This window comes from Thermobia domestica, chromosome 10, assembly GCF_964235325.1.
Source record: "Thermobia domestica chromosome 10, izTheDome1.hap1.1, whole genome shotgun sequence".
NCBI classification, from domain to species: Eukaryota; Metazoa; Arthropoda; class Insecta; order Zygentoma; family Lepismatidae; genus Thermobia; species Thermobia domestica.
Window position 1 is genome coordinate 169,694,048 of NC_137463.1, and position 24,406 is coordinate 169,718,453.

General features: G+C 37.5%; 1 protein-coding gene across 5 annotated transcripts in view; it reads right to left on the reverse strand.

Moving 5' to 3' along the window:
- The window catches only part of Zasp66 (PDZ_signaling and DUF4749 domain-containing protein Zasp66), a 177,473-nt gene extending 154,024 nt beyond the window's left edge, over nt 1–23,449 (reverse strand). The window contains exon 1 of one of the 5 annotated variants that reach the window (XM_081728747.1): nt 23,104–23,441. In XM_081728747.1, coding sequence (XP_081584873.1) covers nt 23,104–23,211 — 108 coding nt within the window. In that variant the 5' untranslated portion in view covers nt 23,212–23,441. Of the gene's footprint in view, nt 1–23,103 lie in introns of all 5 variants that reach the window. The other 4 variants (XM_081728746.1, XM_081728749.1, XM_081728748.1 and 1 more) reach the window with 4 other exon arrangements.
- Nucleotides 23,450–24,406: the final 957 nt, after the last annotated feature.

Genomic DNA, 24,406 nt, shown 5'->3' on the forward strand with positions numbered 1-24,406 from the left:
GATTTTTTTCTGGGGGCCAAGCATTAATACGCGTATATGGGTCCCCTAGAAAAAGTTATTTTTCTAATTCTTGGGCCTCCTTTTCATCTTTCTCTTACTCTTTATGGCCCCTGGAGCCTGTGGGTCTCCCACACGGCAAGATGTGCGGAGCCATTAGTTAAGCTCCTGTCCCAGTTCCATACATGACAAATTTATTAAGGGAACAATACTGACAAATCTCAAATCCATACGATTAAATATTATTTCTAGGGTCCCTAATAGTAGACATTTTTTACTGAAATTGCTGCACGAATCATTTTTGTTTTATTTACCTTTTGTGTGCTGTTTTGTCTATGTAATGTAGCGAACCTGTTTGATGTTTCACTTATAATTTCATGCTCGTATCGCATATGGAGTAAGAAAATTTTGTCTTAAAATGGGCTTCCCTCGAACGGCGGGGTGCTTCTTAGGGAGAAAATTGCTCCTCCTGCCCCCCACAAGTTACGACCCTGAGGCAGAGCAAGTCTCTTAGTGAAGTCCACTTTCGTTCAGTATTTCTACCTTTCCTCTAAGATTTAGAAACTGCTGCAGATTTGTAGATTGTAGGATGACCAGCCTATTGGGGTTGAGATGTAAATAATGATTGTTTAAAAGTAAGAAGTAAATCGTGCTTCAACTTGCTCCTGACTAAATTTCAGTGTTTGCATCCCACGAGAAACATATGGATAAAGTTAACTGCAGGCGAGTTTAGGGTGTTGCAAGTTGCGCTCATGAGATTTCTTGGGAGACATAATTTTTTTTTTATAGAAAATGACACATTTGAAGTTTATACATAATGACGCTTTCGGAACGGCAAAACGTTCCGGAAGTGAATAAAATTTAATCTACAAGTTAACTTGGTTATGTGACAACAATTCTGGTCTTCTCCTACTTATTCGGGGGGTGGGCAGGCCCGTATTTAGGTAAGTGCTATTCTTTGCTCGAGCACAGGGAGGCAGAATTTAGGGGGCAGCAACATTTTGGATTGTTTTAAAGATTCACTATAAAGTAATATTTAAACTAGCAACCCGCAGAGTCCTGTACAAGAGGGAGAGAATATGTTAACATGTTTAAATCACTGTAATTACAATAGCTGCTAATTAGCTAGCTTATCCGATTATTTTTAAATAGTCATCCTCTTCCACCCCTACCTCAAAGGGTGAGGATGAACTTCAACATCATGAAACCTGACACCATTAAACCCAGCGACCTCAAAAACCATGAATTCAACACTAATATCTGTCGTTTTCGATTACTTTTAAAATATCGCTCAGTCCCTGCGGATTAGAGTATGGCCTTGAAGTTGAGTTGGATTAAAACTGTCACTATTCATCTCAGCGACCCCTAAAACTATGAATTCAACTCTAATATTGGTAGCTTTCGATTAATTTTAAAATGTCCCCATGTTATTCTTGCGGGAACTTTGCACCCCGCATCTCAGCTCAGGTTTGGCCTAGATACCTGAAACTGGTAATTTGGATCATTTCTCTGAAAGCTTCAAATCATATTAAAATTTCATATTTCTACCCAGTGATGGATCCAGGATATGATCAAGGGAGAGGCTAAACCATAGTTTGCCGCTTTATCCAGTGTAAGGCAGGAGTGAAGCCCATTTTATCCAGTGTATACTTGAGCGCCAAGGGGGAGCGCTATAGCCCCTATAGCCCTCCTTGGATCCGCGCCTGTTCCTACCTATTATGGTTCTCGAGTTGACAGCTACAGACAGACAGCCTAATGTATTTTAATATTATTATTAAGTATTCTGTCTTTTAATAGGTCCTGGGACGAATGAGGGTATTTTTTTTTGTTTTCTTCTTATTTTTCAGTTTGGGCCTGGAAATGTTATTTCCATGTACAGATGGTGATCAGAAAAATGGAAACACCTGTAATTGGCAACACGTCAGATGTATGGATTGGCAGTGGTGTCGTGGCGTCCGCAGCGCCGGACCGCTGGTGGTGGTGTGTTAGGTCGGTCTCCATACTACGTCAGGCGCAGTGGAACAGCAGTGTCCAGTGGCTGCAGCAGACGGAGGTACTGTAAAATGGGAGACCTCTCAGATTTTCAAAGAGGGCAAATTGTTGGTGCGCGGTTATGTGGAGTGAGTGTGACGGCAGTGGCTACTGTGTTAGATGTGTCGCGTGGGGCAGTGTCGAAGGTGATGACGGCCTACACAACACACGGGAAAACCACATCGGGGAAGCGGAACAGTGGGCGGAAGAAAATCATGAGTGACAGGTCACGCCGGGTATTAAAGCGCATTGTCACGCAGAACTGTCGTGCCACTGCAGAACAAGTGACGGAAGAACTCAATCAGCACCTACCCCATCCTGTTTCGACAATCACAGTCCGCCGCGAATTACATGACATGAACTTACGGGGTCGTGTTTCACGGGCCAAACCGCTCATCAGGGACCATAACGCTTTCGCACGCCGCAAATGGTGCCGCGACCATGCAACTTGGACCGTTGAGGACTGGAAACGTGTGATATGGCGGATGAGTCATCCTTCACCCTATTTCCAACCACGGACCGTGTTTATGTGTGGAGAACACCCAAAGAAGCTTATGATCTGCAGTGTCTCCGCCCAACTGTGAAACATGGCGGCTGCTCGGTGATGCTGTGGGCCCACCATATCATGGTTTTCATTGGGTCCTGTGGTCACACTTAGCGGACAAATTACTGCCAACGATTATGTCGCAATTTTAGGAGACCACTTGCATCCGGATGTTGTTCTCGGACAATGACGCCATCTTCCAGGATGATAATGCACTCATTCACATAGCTGGCGTTATTGCAGCGTGGTTTGAGGAACATCGGGATGAAGTTCAACACCTCCCCTGGCCCGCCCAATCCCCAGATCTCAACATAATTGCACATCTGTGGTCCGTCTTGGAAACACGACTCCGGGGACGATTTCCACCTCCATCCTCTCTCACAGAAGTGGCCGATGCCCTGCACGTGGAATGGTGTAAAATTCCACTTGCTACCATTCACGACCTCTATGCCTCCATCCTACGTCGCATCAAGGCTGTTCAGAAGGCGAAAGGTGGCCTGACACCATATTAATCTGGTAAGTTGCAATTTCGTTCAGGTGTTTCCATTTTTCTGATTACCATCTGTAGCTCTTCCACTTCATACTCAGGCCACGATTCCGCAGGTTTCACATGGAATACTATTAGCGGGTTAATATTTAGTTTATTCGTCGTCTTCCCTACCTCGAAACAAGTGTAATATACTTGGGACATTTGATTGAAAAAGTTTTAAAAAAAACCTATAAAAGTAACCAAGAAATTTCTGTCTCTTTTTCGTCCACCACCTCTGAACATCAATATGTCACCTAAGACGTACCTGGAAGTCAAAAATAGTCCCCATCAACATCGACGACCTTCTGCCAACGGTCTGGAAGGCCATGGATTCCATCGCGGTAGAAATTGGTGGTCCGTGAAGTGAAGAAAGTATCAAGTGCATTTTGCACCTATACTAGGGATTAGACTTAGCATCCTCTAAGGTGATTGTCCAAGGAATGGAACAGGTGATAATCGGACGGTACAATGTCCGAGGAGTATGGTGGATGCAATGGTGTTTTCCATCCAAGGCGCAAAATGGTGTCCCGGGTCATCCTAGCCACGTGGGAATTAATGTTGTCCTGTAACGGGAGGATCCCTTTGGGATTCAGAAGTGCTAGCTCCAGAGGTTTGAGTTTTTCTTGAACATGGCTCAACTGCTGACAGTACATAGTTGCATTGATGCTCTGACCAGTTGGTAGCAATTACCGATGCACGATGCCGCGAGCAATCCGCCAAACACACAAGAAGGCCTTCTTCTGGTACAGTGCTGGTTTCGGCTGTTTTCGAACTGGTTCATGGGATGCTAACCAATGATGACGGCGCCGTGAAGTTTGTACAGGACCCACTTATCATCACATGTCAACACCCTGTCCCGAAATGTCTTCTTCCTCAGACGAGACAGCAAAGAAACACAGGTGTCTGCTCGCGTTGTCTTCTGGCCCGGAGTCAAATCATGTGGGATCCATCGACCCAACTTGTAGTGCTTCCCAAGTTGATGGAGGTGCTGCCGATTTGTTTCTTCATTCACACTGAATTGTAGTTCCAGTTCCTCACATATATAGCCACTGTACGTTTCAACTGCTATCTGAAGATCTTCATTTTGTAACGTGTTGATCTTCCAGCACGCGGTGCGTCTTGGAGTGTTCTGTCACCATCCTTAAACTTGTTAAACCACCACTGGACTATCCGCGTAGTCACGACATTCTCACAAAAGGCCTGGCATATCTCCCTCCTCGCTGCAGCGGTGTTTGACCCGAGTTTGAACTCGTACAGCATACACGTTCTTATCACGCTTTATGGAGGTCCTATGTTCACTCCGTCCTTAAGCAAGTTCACGGAGTAACTGAGCTGCCACAACCAAGTAGATGTTGGATATGCCCACACCAACAACTGACATTCGCCTTATCTCAATTCGCGTTCAACTCACTGTGAGGGAAAATTCAACACAGACCTGCACAAAAAGCGACAAAACTTTCTTAGTTATCTTTAAATAAAAACACATTAACCTAATGCTGAATTACACTCGTTTGAATGCCAGGCGCACATTTATGCGGAGGTCTACTGGGTCTGGATTTCCCCTCAAAACTTCGTCACTTGACATACATTAGAAAACTCTCATAATAAAATTATAATTGTTTAATAGGTAAATGATTGACATAGCCTTAAGATTTGATTTTACACTCCATCTGTGCTCTTTCTTTTCTTATGAAAATAATCTATTACTTTTTTCTGAGAATGTAAGCGGCAAAACTTAACAATTACTTTTTTACTATTGTAGAATTACACCTGTTCAGTGCTACATAAAAGTAGTACCTCGCAGTATTGGACACTCCCCGCAAACTTTGGACTCATTCCAACAAAAAAAAAAAAAAAAAAAAAAAAAAAAAAAAAAAATGTGTGCATGCTTGGTAAGCACGCCAAATATTATATCACAACTCGTTCACATTATCATTTCTTTGAAGGCTCAAAGTAAATTTGAAAAATTTGTGTCGTGGACGGGCGTTCTACCAGTGAGAGATAAGAGCTTGTTCACATTTTTCAGTTTTGATAAATCATAATCAAATATTTGTGCACTCCTTTCAAGTGTTTTCCTTACTATGTATCCTAGTAATCGTCCTTTCACTTTTATATATTTTGTATCCATCATAGTTACTGTTCTTAAGTACCATGAGAAAGATTGGCAGGATTATAGTGTGCAATTTTGCTATTTTCAAAGTTGTAGCGTGTAACAAATTGTTGTTTCACTGTAGTAGTTTAACTTTGAACCGTAATACTGGTTTCCTTTTTTTATTATTTTTATTTATTTATTTATTTTATTTTATTTTATTTATTTATTTTTTTTTTTTTTTTTGAAAAATGCAATATTTAAATTCAGTAAAGATTAGTATTGTGTACTAGAAAGTATAACTACTCATTCTCTTGTGATTGATTTTGTGTCCTTGAGCAAGACAGGTTCTTTTGGGGTAAAGGCCACGATAGCATTCTTTTTCGGAGAAAAACCACGATAACATTCCTTTTCGGGGAAAGCCATGAAATTAGCAAACGGGCAAAAGCTACAGTTCCAATTTTTTCTTCATTGTTTTCGAGAAAAAAACGCGAAATATTGTAATGCTAAAAAAATATCGTTTATTGCCAAAAACAGTTGACAATTTTTATTTTGCTGGAAAAAGTATGTATTTCTGACTGATGTGGGTAATGTGAAGAGGGTATGTAGCAAAATTCACTGTTAACCAGCAGATTGCAGTTGTTGCTTAACGATGATACACACACTCCTTTACATAGACACCACTTGTAATTCAGTGAAAAAAAGTTAAATTAAGTTAAAAGACATGATATTCATGGTGAGATAGAAAACTATTTGTTAAACTGAAATATAGCTTTTCTTGAAACAACTATTTAACTTTTGACATTTCATATTTAACGTAGTTTTGCAGACAGGTACCTTCTGTTCTAAGAAAAGTTATGGCACGTGTTGTTCCAGTTAATCGTTTATGTACACACATGCGTTTATCGCCTTCCCTTTGTGTTTCCCCTTTCACAGAGAGATCCATGCAGCCATTTCTTTCTTTAGATTCAACAAACAAGCGTCTAACGTTCTGTGGCCTCCACTAATTGCTGACTAAAAGATGTCTTTCAACTTTCTTCCCATCCACATGTCTCAACTCGCTTCACTCGCACCGAAACCTAAACATCTGTGACGTAACTTATCCGGTGGCTTTTTAAAAAATCTTTCACATTTTCTTCCCCTTCTTCTTCTTCTTTTTTTATCTGTTACTTCCTAGAAACATAATTATTGCAAATTACATATAGTATATCTTTCAGCAAAGTTAAGATCTCAGAAGAGCAATTTTTTGGTCAGTTTCCAAGTAAACATTTTGAACACTTAGATTGTTGTTTCACGTTTCAGAATATAAAAAGCATTAATCTGTTGATTGTAAAACAGTGGCGTTGACAGAAATGGAACTCTGGAGTAAGATGAAGATCAAGAGTGTTTCAAGCGTAAAAGTAATAAAGTTATCTATTTAATGTTCATAGAAGCACTGGCGCAAATCCCAGGGGGGACGAGGGGGACATGTCCCCCCAATCTTGGATCTGAGGGGGACTGTCCCCCCCAATAATTTGACTTAAAAAGTGCTTTTTGGGATAAGAGTGATGATTTGTGTTCGACTGCCACAAAGGAATGTAAGATGAAATTGGTTTCTCTTGGCTTTTCCATTGTTTAAAAAGAGTCGTATTCTGTAATATTTCAGACTGAACTTAGTGGTGTAGTGAGTTTAGTAGTCTCATCAATATGTATTAATTCCATTTCCGCTATTTGGGTACAAATTGCAATAAATGCCAGAGGAGGATATGCCCCTCTCCTCATGCTGGAAAGTTGTCTCAGCTGTAGGTACGGGCACAGATTCCGGGAAAATAAGGAGACATGTCCCCCCAACATTGGAACTGGAGGCTCTCCCAATAATCCGATTTCAAAAGTGCTTTTTGCAGGTAAGTGTGGTAATTTGTGTCCGACTGCCACAAAAAAAAAAAAAAAAAAAAAAAAAAAAAAAAGTGAGATGAAATTTGTTTCTCTTGGCTTTTCCATTTTTAATGAAAATCAAGGCGTGCGACTGTGTGTGACGTAACCTGATATGACATCTTATCTCCTCCTCTCCCCTAGGCCCAAGCACACGAAGAGTATATAGACTATCCAATGTCAGTAGAACCCATCTTTTCAGTAAATGCGCATTTAATCTATTTGTAGTACCAGCCTAGGCATCTACTCATGCTTCGTAAGGTAACTAACTCTATATCCTATGGAACCCGCAAGTTCAATGCCGCATTCACAAAAGCTCTCCACTGACTTCTATCCTTAACCAATTGGATCCAGTTTCTTCTTTGTATTCCTATTTTTGAGAGATCCATCTTAATATTGTCTTCCCATCTGCGCTTAGGTCTTCCTAATGGTCGTTTTCTAATTGGTCTTACCGCTAACATTTTAAAAGCGTTCCTACTTTCTTCCATCCTGGCTATATGTCCTGCTCACCTAAGCCTCCTAGACTTGATGACCCTAACAATGTTTGGTAAGCCGTATAATTTATGTAGTTCCTCATTATGAAGTTTACACCATTCCCTATTCCAGTTCCTCTTGGGACCGAATATTCATCTGAGCAACTTGTTTAAAAATACTTTCAGTCTAGGTTCTTCCCTCAGAGTAAGCGATTATTTTTCTAAACCATACAGAACAACAGGTATGATTATCGTTTTATATATTTTAAGCTTCAAATTCCTCGACAGAATTCGCGACGACAAGAGATTTTGAACTGAATAATAACACGAATTCCCTGTTTTTAGTCGACATTTAATTTCTTCGTGAATATGATTTTCATCTGTTAATATTGATCCTAGATATTTAAAAGTATCCACTACATCAAAAGTATTACTTAATATTTTAACGCATTCATAATTTGCCGTATTACGGTTCCGACGCACTTCCATGTATTTAGTTTTCTCTGCATTTACTTCTAAACCCATGTCCCTGCAAGCGTTTAATAAGATCTATGCATCTCTTTCTATTGTTCTTCTATCATCTATTAAATTTACATTATCAGCGTACGCATAACCTGGTGAACACCTTTGCTATATTTGATTTTACTTATAGCGTATTTCAGGACAAAGTTAAATAATAATGGCGACAACGCATCTCCTTGTTTCAGGCCATTTTCGCCGTGAAAGCTCGTGGCCATAAATTTTCCTACCCGGACTTTACTTTGGGATTCATTTACACATGCCTTAATTGATCTAATTAGCTTTCTTGGTATTCCAAATTCTGTAAGAACGTTGTATAATGTTTCTCTCCTAACCGAATCGTAAGCCTTTCTAAAATCAATAAATAGTTGATGTACCGGGGTATTGTATTCCCACTTCTTTTTGAGTATTTGGCGAATGGTAAATATTTGGTCGATAGTTGATCGGTTTCGTCTAAATCCACATTGATAACCTCTAATAATTTCATCTGCGTATGGGGTCAATCTTGCTAATAGAATGTTTGAAAGGATTTTATAGGATGTTGACAGAAGAGAAATGCCTAGATAATTATTAGTCAGTTTTGTCAACTTTCATGTGGATTGGAACAATGATTGATTCTTTCCGTGGCAATTCTTCCTTGTTGTAGATAAGGAGAATGAGTTTGCGTATCTTGTTCCACAATTTTTCGCCTCCAGCTAAAATTAACTCAGTCGGAATTTCGTTTACACCCGGAGATTTGTGTTTCTTTAATTTCTTTATAGCGATTTCTACTTCTATTCGGTTGGGTTGTGGAATATACGGTTCTGCGGTGTGTATCTCCGTTTCTTCACGCACATTAGTTTTTGACTGCGTGTTAAGAAAATCGTCAAATAAATTTTTCCATGTATTTAAAATGCTATCTGTATACCTATCAGTGAGAACTGTTCCATCAGCTTTCGTTAATATAAGCACGAGGTTGATAGCCTTTCTTAAATTCGTTGATCCCTTTATACATGTCCCGAATGTTTTTATTTTTACTATTACCTTCAAGTTCCTAAATTTTAGCTTTAAAAAAATCGGGTTTCTTTGTTCTAAAAGTTTTGGAAGTTTCCCACCTGATGTCTACGAAATTTTGTGTAGTTATTTCATTCGGATTTTGTAGCTAACGTAATTTTGCCTCTTTTCTCTTCTCTGCTAGTTCGAACCATGGTTTGTTCCTACGTGTTTCCGCGTGTCCCAATTTTTCTTTTGAGAGAGGATGCTTCGTAAATTAAGAAAAGAATTAAATTGCTGGGATATTTTTCTCCATAATTTTAAAGTTACATCTGCTAACTAAAGAGTATATGACATGCGTCAGATTTCTGTAACGATTCCTGTAATGTTATTAAAATTATCATCATTTTGCTCAAAGAGTATTGTTGCGTCATATAGTTCATATTTTTTCTTCATAGTTTTGGGAAAGTCATTATTTATATTATTATGTTATTATAAAACAATTTTAACGTGGATCTTTGTGGATGCCCAATTAGGAACACTAATTATAAATATGCATGTATTCAGATTTCAGAATGTGTTCAGGGCAGTGATTTATAATACTGATATTTACTACTACTTCATCTACGTACATCGCCTAATATATAATATACTCTACAACAGTTGACCATATTCATCTACCGTAATATGAGTTTCATCTCCCTTCTCTAGAATAAGCCTCAAATCTGCCCACCTCCCAAAGTTGAAGACAACCAATGGCGTATTTAGGATTTTGTTTAAAGGGGCTATGCCCAACACAAGGAAGGAAGTGGGCAATTGCCCACCTGAGTTTAAGAATTAAATATATTTTAATTTGTGCATAAATTGAAGTTATAATGGAAAGAATTGCAGACCGATAAATCCTATATGATATGATACAAAAATTTAGGAATGAATCTAACCCTTTATTCTATTTACACAAGAAAAAGGAAGCATCCTCTCGACCTTTCTAATTTCCCGGGCTAATTATTCCCCCGTTTTGATTTTCTTTAATTCAAACATTTCCTTCTTTTAAAAATAACTAAACGATATAATTTTTTTTTTGTTATAATAACTAAAGTCATGTCATGTTGATACCCGCGCAAATTGGTGTGGAACACTAGTTTCGCTTATCAACTCCTCTTAGTTTTGGTGTGACTGATGATGGCCGACTTGAATCCCAACTGACAACGGTCGATAAAGTATGATAGGCGAAATGAAAGAAAGTAACGTTAAGATAAAGAAACAGAAAAGTAGAAAGGACGAAAGAAAGAATAAAAGGACGCAGTTCTTACATGGAATGAAATTTGACAAATACAGTATTATTTCTGAACAAAGAGCATAAGAAAATGGAAAGTCAATGGCATTCTTAGAAATGGTAAGAAGGATTATTGTTGTACGTGGAATGCGAAAAACTAACAAATTTATTTCGGGGGGAGCTTGAGCTAGCCTCCTAAATACGCCACTGAAGACTATTCTGCTCCCCTGATACTTAACAGCATTGTTTTTCAACTTCATAAATATTTTCAACATCGCTTATATATATATATATATATATATGGGAACGGTCTTCCTCGTCCCCCCCCCCAATGTTGAAGACAGATTTGCGCCGATGCATAGAAGGAAACCCTTTTTACAGTAAAGCATGCTTTCTTCCTGCCCTACTACTTTCTACTGTTATCTAAATTTATTAACTACATTGTATGTTTCACCAATAGATTACCAATATGTGTTACAGTAAGTTTTGTTTAACGAGAAGTCGATTTTCGTAGTTTATCAATACGTGACCTTTCATTTAAATTGGTAGCAGACAGGTTGAATGTGTACTTTACGTGTCGTGCACAGTTAATAAATTCGGTTTAATCAAATATATTTTCATCTTCATTAAATTTGTGCAAATGCTCGCACTGTATTATAAAAGTTCTGACACTGCTTCCTACTTCATAAATAGAATATTTCTACGCTATATCACATCCATACCATATTACTATATACAAATACAAGCATTGACAGACCACATAAAGTTTCTTCAGAGAATTTTCTGTCTACGAAAAAAAATTATTTTAATATAATGTATTATTCATATGTACGTTAAATATTATTGAGTTCGTGCAATTGCGATCAAAATGTCAAATTTTACGTCTAGTGGGTCTTTCCAACTACATTGCAATCAATGAATGAACCAAGATCACTCGTACGATATCACAAGCTCCGTACATGCTCGCGAAACAACTGCGGTGTCCAATCGGCCAGGAAAAAATGTGTCGTTGAAGAGGATCATGCTGGAAGTGAATCGTGGAGCTCACAATTCTGAGTGATTTTCCTTTACGAGTTAAAACTGGAACATCCTGTAAATCTAGCATCGCGAAAAATATCAACTGTGCTTTTGGGCTGGATCGATGACATGTCATACGTCGTTGATTTATTAAATTTCATGCCGGTGATACAACATTGGAATATAAACCCCGTGATCTCCTGCCAAAGTATGTTTTGAACGTCAGGAACATCATTGAAGCGTACCTCCAACAAAATGTTCTCAGAATTACAGATGGAAATGGAAAATGAAATCTCTCTGTTTAACATCTCACGATTATACTCTTTAGCCTAAGGCATACGATGATTAAATCAAGTGAATGATGATGGTAGAATTGGTGGAATGAGGAAGTGGGAGGAAACGGAAGTATCCCGAGAACACATGGACACGGTGTTGTACACCACAAACTTACTTGGCCGGGGATCGAACCAGCGTCTCCACGCAGCAGAAATAAGCGCTATACCACTGAACCACCGTGCTACCCTTAGAATTACAGAGGAGTTAGCCATACAGTATACCTCTGTCTTTAATAATCTGGTAATAAGGTATAACTCGCTTGCCCTGACAAAATTTACAAGGAATAGTTTATTCTTGGGGGGTGAGTTTTATCTCGGACGATTTTATCAAAAACTACTCAGGCAATTTTCTTAAGTAAATATTTCATTAATAACGCTATAATGTGTAAATTAATCCTTACCAAAAACTTCACAAGAGTAGTCTATTTTTGGGCATGAGTTTCTTTTTAAACTACTTTCTCAAGGGCGACTCAGACGCCTTTGGTCATATTGGATAAATAAATATTTCATTATTATTCCTACAATTTTCCATAAATCACTTCGTTGAGAATATTTACAAGAAGTAGATTCTTTGGATGAGTTTTCCTTATGACAAGTTTGTAAAATACCAGTAATGTGATTTTGTTATTATTTTCTAAACAAATATTTCATTAATAACCCTAACATTTGGCCTAAGTGAATTTCTTATGGAAAAATCTACAACGGGTAATTAGCTTTGGTGAAAGAGTTTTCCAAAAAGTTTTCCGAAAATCCCTTGTGATTTTGTTCGTATTTCAGAAGATAATGTTTTATTAATAACTGCAACACTACATGATTTAGCTTAAGGAATTTGAGCTAGAAAGTTTAGTGCAGTATCCCGTACCTTTTATTAATGAAAAGTGACAATCCCATGCAATAAAATTACCCGACTAATCCATGTACTCAGAGAACTGGAAAATTTTAAATGGCGATTCTTATTGGCGTGTGTAATTCATGTGTTATCCATGATTCAGATTCTTTTTGAAAAATGAAATGAAATCTTTAAGTTTTACGTCAAGCGGTTATACCGGTTAGGCTGAAGGAGACGGTGATGATGAGGAATGAATGAAATGGTGGAATGAAGAAAGTGGGAGGAAACGGGAGAACCCCGAGAAAACCCACGCACACGGTGTTTGTCCACCACAAAGTTCACTTGGCGGGGCCTGGGATCGAACCCGGGACACCAAGCACCAGAGGTGAACGCTCTACCACTGAGCCACCGCGGCCCCTCAGATTCTTTTTGACTTTAATAAAATATTTACTTATGAAATATGAAAATAATCACTTGAGTCGTTTTTAGGGAAATCGCCTGAAAAGAACTCATCCCCAAGACTAAACTACTCTTTCTCGATTTTTCCCAGAGAAATGACTTATGCCACATGTTTTGAAATATTGATTCATGAAATGTAAACGAAACCGTCAGAGCCGTTTTTAAGAAACTTGCAATTCTTGTTTTCTTTTTCCCTTAAGGAAATTACCCATATTTTTAGGTTAGGAAAAAAAATTGGAAACGTTCACTGCAGAATCACATATAAACCTTAAGTTCCAATTTCCTTGAGATTCGTTGAACGGTATGGCCTACAGGTGAGTGTACATTAGGACGTACAGATGAACAAATGTCGAAAAATTATTTTTTCGGTATCTGTGGGCCATGAAACTTGTAAATCTGTTCAAATCTCGAATTCGATTTTTTTTCATGACCACCATACTTTCTTCTCTCCTTTCGTCCTAGAAAGCAAAGATGGATCTACTACGACAATTGTAAACTTTCAGGACAGTACTTGAATCAAGATGATTTCCAAATCATTTCCCTCGCAAAAGGAGTTGTTAGTGGTATCTGGTCTATAGTTGGGGGCGAACAATCATGTCTCTCCCCGTCGAGACGATACAAAATGAAATGAAAATGAAATTAACTGTTTCAATTTAACGCCCTACTTTTTGGCCCTTAGGCTAAGGGAGATGGATGGCGGAATAAATTGGTGGAATGAAAGTGTGGGAGGAAGCGGGGGTGTCAGAGAAAACCTACAGACACAATGTTATCCGCCAGAAACTTATTTGGCCAAAGATCGAACCAGGGATCCCACACATCAAAAGTAAAGGCTCTACCACTGAGCCATCGTGCTCCCTCGAAACGAAACGGTCACTACGTATCGTCACGGTCACTACGTATCGTTACAGTATTGAATACTATGAAATGCACCGAAATGTGTCATCATCTTGCACGATCACATGTCGTATAAAGGATATTACAGAACCTCTATGTGTTGTAGCCCGAAATCCTTCCTCATTTATCGTTGACGTCTTTCCCATCAAGTACCGATTCTATTGGCATCTCGATCACTTGGTAACATGGAAGAAGTTCCCTAATGACTGGGTGGTGCAACGTAAGACTTCATATCGCTGATTCCAAATTTCTTTCGTCATGGAATCCAATCATTGGGTGAGTAATGGCAAAGATCTATGGTTGCAGCATGAGACTAACTACAAAACGAATGCGTATTGCATTTACTTATCACTTAAGAGGCTAATGTTTAAACATACTTTTCTAAATTGCAATTAATGTTCTTGCTTATCGAAAATTTTACTAAATCCAAACCCCAATTTTGACACCCATAACTAGGCACCAATGGTTTGCATAGGAAAATATTACACGTGCATACTAAGTAAGTATAGGTTAATCTTTATTGCAAGATTGAATGACTTCTGTAGATCGTGTATGATATATGCCGTCCTTGTGATTCATTCTTTTTTCTTTAGAAAAACAGACACAAATAGCACTTTGTCACGTCTTTATTCTCGCTGCTGAACTTTCAGGTGTATCAGGATCGTCCGTGATATGCAATGCAGTATCAGGGGGGCGCGGTGGCTCAGTGGTAGAGCGTTCACCTCTAGTGCTTGGGGTTCCGGGTTCGATCTCAGCCCCCGCCAAGTGAACTTTGTGGTGGACAAACACCGTGCTCGTGGGTTTTCTCGGGGTTCTCCCGTTTCCTCCCACTTTCTTCATTCCACCATTTCGTTCATTACTCATCATCACCGTCTCCTTTAGCCTAACCGGCATAATCGTGGGACGTAAAACTCAAAGATATCATTTTCATTTTATATGCAATGCAGTATCAGCAGTCTACTCTGCATAAATACCGTAGAAAATATACCTTAATGTTCTTAGAGTATGTTGTAGTTGGAATAAGAAATGAAATATAGTGCTGTTCTTTTGGAATATAACATGTAAGTTTAGTACTCTTAAGTGTCTATAAAGGTAGTGCAACATTTCATTCGGTGTAGAAAGAGGCTTTCTATATAAGACAAAATAAGGTGTTAAATTTTTATATGCAAATTTCATGTCTTTCCGCAAAATTTTTAATACAGATTCCCTGTGATGGGAAAATTTATTAACATTGCTTTAGGAAATATAAAACAGCTTTAAGTTCATAACATCACAATTGAATTTAATAACATAAAGGTTGATATTTCTGTTCTCTTCTTTTTTATTTTATTGGTTTGGAATAAGCAATACGTTTAAAACATAGTTTGACGGACTTCGTAAAGGTCTACGTATACACGTATATGATATATATTTCTTTTCTGAATTTTACAATGCTAGCAGCTTTTGCAAATCGTTCTGGAGGTATTGTATGTAATAGCTACCTGGGTAACTCTGTAATCGCCTTTTTAATTGTTAAAATATGATACTTATAACTTTTATCAAAGTATGAAAATAAATATAAGCCTGAATATGCCTGATCTTTATACAACTCAGTAGTATTGATGTGTTGTACGACTTGCGTAACATTAATTCTTTCATCTCCTCTCACTTATGCAGTTTGTTCGGTGCATAAGATTTTTTTCACTTCTGAATAAATGGATGTAGGCCTACAACGACAATCATAAACGTTCAAACAAAGATTTGACCGTGATCAACGTTCAGGACGATTTCAAGAACGAACTTGCACAAGGTATTGTTGATGTGGTCGTCTATTTTGGGGTGATCGGTCATATTTTTTCTCGTAGAGTCGAAACCATCATTGCGTATAATTGCAGTTCTGCACTCCATGAAATGGGCCTCTAACTTTCCCGCAAGCTCCTTCACGGAACAGACAAACACACATATCTAAATCCACGTCGTGTACAATGATACATATTTATTTACCCTTACTTTGAAAAGTCAAAGTATTACTAATAGCAACATGCATTAGTAGAAGCGAGCAAAAGATTTTTAAGTTGATCAAATTGGATCAGAAACAATATCAATAATTATGTAAAGAAAATGAGTGCCACGTTTAATGAAAATCAAATTTGTTTCAACGACATTTACTCCGAAACAATTTCCTACAGCTGGGGATGAATTCAGCCTTTATCCATAAGCTCAATCGCTAGTAATAGATCCCATTAAAAAGATTCAAAATAAGCACATCGCGTTACATGGAAATTGGACAACTTACATAAAAGTATTAATGTCCTTGTTTCTAATTAAATTTAGCCTGAAGTTTCGAAGGGAACATATATTATATTTAATGAAAATCATATATATATAACATTTATCGTGAAACTGGTCACTTAAGATGAGGCCAAATTCACTCTTTATTGTTAACCTAATTCATCCCCAAGTATTAGCGATGATTTGGAACCTTCAAAGAAAATATACACTAGGATAAATCAAAATCAAATAATTATCACGAAAAAAAATATTTTATTGGTTTACTTAAGTGCTCGATTTTAACTCCTTTCTTTCTTTATTCATCAGAGATTTCAATCTCAAACAATATACTTTTCCTCAGCAATGAACAAACCACACATCACATTTTACTAAAAGTATATATATAGTAAAAATATATTAGGGGAAGTAGCCCGTAACAGATACACAGGCAGGTACAAAGACGTGTCTGTTAAATCAAGTGGTAGAAATTACTTTGCACTGCTTCAATGATGTGCCTAAACAGCAATGAAACTTCAAGAAAATGGACACCCATCTCCAGGCGAATTGGATGTGAGTCTTTAAGGTGCCTTTGGTAGACAGATGGCAGGAAATACTGGTGTTTTTGTTGTCGAACTGAACTTTTCACGAATGACTGATCTTTAATAACAATGAACCTGATCATTAACTTTACAGTAACAGTACAGTAACAGCATTGTGGTAATATCATGGGTAGCATTATGAGCAAGACGACTTTAGCTGTGGTCTAATATAGTCCAAGTCCAGACTAACTACAGGAGAACTATTCTCAATTTCTCAATACGAATTAATATATAACTTACATAGTCAACAAATAGAATACGAGAAAGAACTACGAGGTGAAACTAACCACTGGTATGACAGGTCTTTGTGGGCCTGAGCCGCTCCAACGCCATCTGTTAACGACCTGCTGAACTACGTCCAGCCTAACAACGAACACGTGGTCAATGCATTGTGTCGATCTATCTCTAGCAGGCCTATAAGAAGCTTTCTAGACTTAGTGGCTGCCTTGTCATGTCATTTTATTTACGCGACTCCCCAGTTTGCCTCATGACGCTGGATAGATGTCGAAAATTGATAACCACTGGCCGGAATTCAAACCCCGAATCACGTGGACGTGAGTCCAACACTATTTATTAGACTACGTAGTCCCCCCAACTACGAGATAAGAACACAGAAAAATCGTACATGAGTGTGTAGAAATTAATCTTTTTTTAACAATACGAAGCACAGTAGCAACAAAGGCTATTTGACAGATGAGTTTCATCTTTTGTTAAATACTGATATTTCTCTGACAAAGTTTATTTTTCAGCAAAAATATCAAACTTCCTGCTGACTATATGGTTAACATATCCGCTTTTAGCGTAAGAGAACTAGCTTTGATTCACGATCAGCGCTCATGTCGTTCATATCCCACGTAAGCCGTAAATCCACGTCTCATTTGATTTCGGTTTTTAGCTGAAAACTTACATTAAACTCCAAACTAACCAATTAGCAAAAAGTTTATAACATTTTGGATATTTGCTTTCATATTGTGATACCAGAATTTTGAGGATATGATGTACTTTAAAAAATGAAATGAAATCTTTCAGTTTTACGTTCCACGACTAAGCCCTGTTGGCTAAACGAGATCGATAATAAAAATAAATGATTATTAAAGGGTTGGAAGAATTAGAATATGGAGGGAGGGAGAAGAATTCCGTGAAAATCCACGATCGCAAATTGTCCATCACAAACTCGCATAGTCTGGAACCAAACCAGAGACCCCTCACACTACAGATGAGTGTTCTACCACTGAACCACCGAGCTCCCATGATGAACTTAATTGGATTTTATACTAGAAATATGAAATTTAGTAAAATTTAATAGTAACTATAGAGAAATCAGCAAGAAAAACACTTCGAAAGCTCGCAGTGGTGTTGCCATTTCTCATTTGTCAAGGCTTTTTCGGTGCATTTTTAATGGCAGTTTTCTTAATGATGTTTTCTTAATGAGTGACCGTGGTTGATAACATTAGCACCAAACCAAGAGCTGCATTTTCCCTCTGCACGTGCTAAGAAACTTCAGGAACTCTAAAAAAATTATCATATATCAAAACAAACAACAAAGCGTAAACGTATTCGGAGAGCAAAATTAAGCTAATCCACCATAGAATAATGTTATGGTACGTTTATTCAATGTAGTTCAAACACTTTTGTCTAAATTGATCAGGAAGGAATGGAAATGTATTCAATTGGTGATTCTAAGTGTGTTGAGATGTTCGTCGACCACCATTCTAAAGTATATAGTCCATTATAGTAGAGATCATATCGAAGATACTTACACACTGAGAAAAAAAAATGTAGGTGGCGTACTTAAAAAGATAGGTTACATGCGTAATTCCTGTAGTTTTTGGACTTAACGTACAGCAGACGTATAACTGAAAACACATGTTTTATAAAACTTTCTGTATAAGTGTACCATCTATAAGTATTTTCCGTATGAAACAATATAGGCGGTCAGGATCTCACATACAAATGGACGTATATAGCATATAGCTGAGGAATGTAGCATAAGTATATGCATGTGTTATACCGAAAAATGTTAGATGTCAGACATCCTGCAACGGCATGATGTAATACCTAAGGGCAGTGCCTATGTAGCATACGAATAACGTATGCTCCGTACTGATTTCTATAGTAAGCAAAAGGATACCGTATATTTCTACAATATACCGCTGTCCGGAGAACGGATTTTTCTCTGTGCACCATGAACGTTATTACCCTGCAAAATTAGCTTACTATAGCTCAAATAATCTTGTACTAATTTTCAGAAGAAACATAAATATCTACAATCTTCTAACGTGGATTGTATGAGACAGTTTTCGGCCACTATTGAAGGACATGACCGATCAAAACTATCTTGCAGTAGTGCGATTTACTCTCATTTGGTATGAATGAGCAATATCAATATGAAAGTGAGAAATTTGATGATTTTACTTCTGGAGCTCCTTCGCGGCTAATCGGTTAGCATACGCGTCTTTAGCGTGGAAGACCAGGGTTCGATTCCCAGTGGGAGGTCATGTGGTTTGGATTCCACGTTAATCAGTAGGTCCACGTCTCATATAGCGTTGCTGATGAACGGGGCGTTAAACGGTTCTACTTCAGACAGACTTGGAATCCTTAAAGCTAGTGTATTAGAGTTCTTAAACTAATGTATTAGAGTTTTTGGTCCCTATTTCAGAAGAACATGATAGATTATAATCATTTTAGTTTAAAAGCACAAACACCATGACCACTACCGATGTACAAAGCTTTTGTTTAGCCTATATGCAGTATAGGTATGTAGTATAGGTAGCCCATGTAGTATAGGTCAAACTGTCTTAAACTAGATCAGTCACCCAAGATCGGTTGCCAATACTAGTACATGAAAGAGTTTTTCAGCCACCATCCTTTAAGGACATCGCAATCATCTTGCGTAAAACTCAACTACGAAATTAAGAGAACAATAGAAGAAGAAATTTCTAATGGGCACATAATACATTCACTCATTCAACTGAGTGTAAATTACAAAATTATACATTTCTTCCTATCTGATTGTTGGTTGATTGAATTTCAGCTTTACATCCTTTCAGCATCGAGGCTAGTTGAAACGTGGGTCTATGGTCTAATGTAGGATTTGAACCATATGAGTTCAGCAGGGAATCAAACCCAAATCACGAGCCCCAAAGGCACATACGCTAACCACATAACCACGAGAGAATTCGTTTATGAACTCGAAAGTCACGAAATGAACGAAATATTTATGTTCCATAATCCATGGTCACAGGCGTGCGCAACGTGGGTGACATGGGTGCCTTGGCACCCCCATTAGACAAACTTTATTTTATGTAGAATTATTACAAACTGAGAAGAGATTATGTGTAAATTATTTCCCGTTTGCATGTGTGTCGTGCGTCGCCGACGCAGCGTCGGGTGCAATAACTCTATCTTTTCTTAGGGGAAAGTGGGGGGAGGACGTCATTCCATATGGTGGTACTTTAGATCTGTCACCCACATTCCCAATGTCCTGCACACGCTAGTGAAACCATGGATCAGAGTTTTTAATGCCTGAATGAATAGAATGTATGTCTGTAGACATTCTTGAACCTCACTGCAAAAACTGAAATGACACTATTGGTCCAGAGGTTTCAGAAAATCTCAATTGCTGGCTTATTATTATTATTATTATTATTATTATTATTATTATTATTATTATTATTATTATTATTATTATTATTATTATTATTATTATTATTATTATTGCCAAAGCAAGTCTAATGATTATCATTCTTAATCATATTCCTTTCGCTCAAATGTGAAAATTGGTTATAGTTTAAGAAGACGATCGTTGTTTTCCATATCACAGCGTAACTTGAGTGTCATTTCTGTTATACTATTTTAGGACTTAAAAAAAAACGTGCAAATTGATCAACATCATAAAATTACAAATTAGCAATTTAACTTACTTTGATAGGGAAATTAAACAAAGCAGAGTATTCACATAATTTTGATACTATTACAAAAAAAACTACTGGATTGGCAACATTTCGAATGAAGTCGTTACTCAAAGCATATAATCCGTATTTGACATTTCAAGTAATAATTCATAAGGCTAAATTTATCTGCTCCCCAGTATTAACAGAACTATGCTTTATTCTGCTTTCTTTGATTCCCTGTTCAAATCAATGTGGTTTTCGTCTCACGCAAAGCGGTTATTTCTACCTGTCATATGGACTATGAACTGAAAATTGATGTTAAATTCAAATAAACAAAGTACTCCTACAATCTGAAAATGGATGTTAAATTCAAATAAACAAAGTACTCCTACAATCTGAAAATGGATGTTTAAATCTAACAAGTACATATTCTTATTATACTATAGAAACATTTGAAATTAATTATCAGATAACATAGTTCTCATGTTATATCATAAAACCGCAATAGCTTAAAAGAGAGTTGCTCATTTATTTTAGAAAAAAAAAAAGGTTGAAATAAAAGCAACATGAGTTTCGCACATGAATCACGACCGCGCTGAAACTTGAGACAGCGCAGATCACTAGTGCAGAATGGAACGCGGAAAGTTTTAAATCTAGCAACAGTGGGATAACGAACACGTTAAGTACGGCATGCGTTGTCTTCTAATCAAAATGACTTAAATAAACGTATTTGGGAAATCTAAAAATAAGAACTAAGTTTTTGACGTTAACATTAAACGTTTTCTTGTGCTTTGTCTACAAAGAGTTCAATACAATAGCTTCATTCGAAAGCATTCAAAATAAGTAACACCAGTTCTATTGTGATGACTTCACTGTATATGTGTACATATTCACCAAAGGTATCCAGTTCTTATCTGTTATACATTTTTTTAAACATTAAAGAAAGAACTGAAAAATTTGAATCTAGTTTTCATGGACGAACAGAGAAAATTCATTATATACTACTATAAATTCACTTGTTTATTCTTACCAAATTCTTTGAAGAGAGTGAATATATGAGGCGATATGTACTCTTGTATGCTATTCAAGTTAGCTTTGTGGTGGACAAACACCGTGTGCGTGGATTTTCTCGTAGTTCTCCTGTTTCCTCCCAGTTTCTTCATTCTACCATTTCATTCATTTCTTATCATCACTGTCTCCCTTTAGCCTAGCATGGGACGGACAACTTAAAGATTTCATTTATTTATTTCTTGTAGGTTACTGTAAAACTTTATATACTAGTAAATACATGAGCTTTCCTACTCAGGACAAATAACACGGTAAATTCTGTATCATATATGAATTTAGAAACTAAGTCATAATTTTATACTCCTTTTCAACCTTTTTTTCCTAATATATGGTTTGGTTTCAAGTTGCAATATATTCAAGAAAAGCACTGAATGAATGCTAATGTTTTAGGTTTCATACGAAATCGTACAAAATCATCAACTGAAGTAGGAACATCAAAAAATGTTATTGTCTACAATTCAATAGAACAGTAAATTGTTGTCTGGCCAGTTGCAAACAAAATGAATGGGAGTTATATTCATGGGGTATTTTTCCAGATAATTTGGCCGAGAAACAGCAAAACAGTTACGTATGTATATCCAACAATAAAAAAAATATGGTTACTGTTGAAGTTATTTACTGATTACATAATTTTAATTTTATATGAACGATAGCTCAGTTACTTGACAATACTGACTAATCCATGGGGTTTGGCGATGGGGGCAACCAATCCCCAATGGCTGCCTTTTATTGCTTAATTTGTTCTGGTTTGATGTCAAACTCCAGATTTGAAGCCAACATTAATCATCCAGGAGGCGATTCACCACTTCCAAACGACCTTTCTGGATCTGCTAGTGCTTGACAGGCATCTACAGGAATATTACTGTTGACTTGAATGTATTTTACGTAAGCTCACAGTTGATATTGGAGACAGCAGCCTAAAGATATATTTAAGGAACCTCCCTGGCATTCGCCTAGTGAAACATGTAAGAAACTAGAACTAAATACATGAGCTATTTGCAAACAAATTCAGGCAATATCATATAGCATGGTGATCAACCATTTTAGGATTGATAGTTGTCTGACATTTCAGAAATCGCTGGGGGTTTTCTTATCAGTTCACTAGCCCACTAGAGGAGATCATAAAACCGTAACAATGGTAGATATATCCAGTATGACAAAGACCACGATGGGCTACCTCTCACGATTTGTTAGTTGACTAGTAGACTGCGGTCCACGCTCTGATCACCCCTGTCATACTGGATGACTTTTTTGATATACAAGATATTTTCTTTTACTGTCAGTTTCTTACCTATACATACCACAAATACTGATAATTATTTAAAAGGAAATGAATGATCAAAATACGAAATTGGGAGCACATGACAATAGTGTACGAGTATGAATACAATATCAATAAATTAAAATAAATCACTCACCCTCTGAACTACGAGTGGGGCATTCAAATCAGCACCTCCCACGAGTCGAAAGCCCCAAGGTTGATTGAGCCCATCTCGAATCAACGTGACCGTAACCGTTTTGCTCATAGTTATCTGTGTGAATATGGATGGCTATGGATTATGTAACTAAAACCAAGTAAACTATTAACTGAGGTAAGGAAATAAACTACGTGATTTTTTTCTTCCCGTTAATCGGGGTGGCGATCACACCTCCATACTACACATGCACACACACTCAAGAGAACTTGATAAACCTAGGCTTCCTGGGATCTCGAGAGCACACCAACCACGAAAAAGCAAAAGAAGACTGTGAGAGAGTCACACACACACACACACACACACACACACACACATACTCACATATACACATGCACAGACGGACACAGATACACGCACACACTCACAAACAAACCGAATAGCTATTTTTGGTTGGCAGCCGGTTGAGAATCGAGCATCACCCTGTTAGCTTGGACATGTAAAGTTTTTTTCTTTGTGATTCTTCTTTTCATACATGTATCTTTATTGGTTTCTTTTTTAACTAGTTGAAGAGAAATCTGAATGTAATCTTTAAGCACCACCATTCGCCAATCGGCCTTCAACGACAAAAGAAACAACTGCTCTTTTGCTAAACACACCGTCGTCAAACTGTTGGATGGGAGGGAAAATGCAATAATCTGTGGTATGTACATCTGTTTTAAGAATAGCCTTGATCAACCAACTTCCTTCCGTTCGTAGTTAACGTTTGCCCACTTTACTCCTGTTACAACCTTGTTTATATATCAGGGCTTCCAACTATTTCGTTAAAATGCTCATACAAGAACACAAGTAACACGAAAACCATTCAAAAGACATCACGGTACAAAGGAATAAAATCACTAATCTTTGCTTTAAATTTAAACTATCTTTAAAAATTTATAACGTGTTGACATACACGACACGATAGGCAGAAAATTCTAGGTATGTACAAACCTTAGATTGAGAAAATGGCAAAAGTTCCAGAGGCCAACCAACTTGAGTGAGGTTTTCCTGGGTTTTTTCTCATTCACACTAGATAAATGCCGGGATGGTACCTGACATACAAGTCCCAGGCTGCTTCCTTCGTTCCCCAATCTTTTGTTCCTTCTCTTTCCTCGATAATGTGATCGCCGAGGGACGTCATCCGCCATACGTGAGGGGCCAACATGTTCATGAATGCCAAAAGCCCAGAAATCTAATTCCTAATTCTAACCAAACAAATCTTTCAGTTGCTTTTAGGTGATATGATTGGTTTGAAAATGAAAAT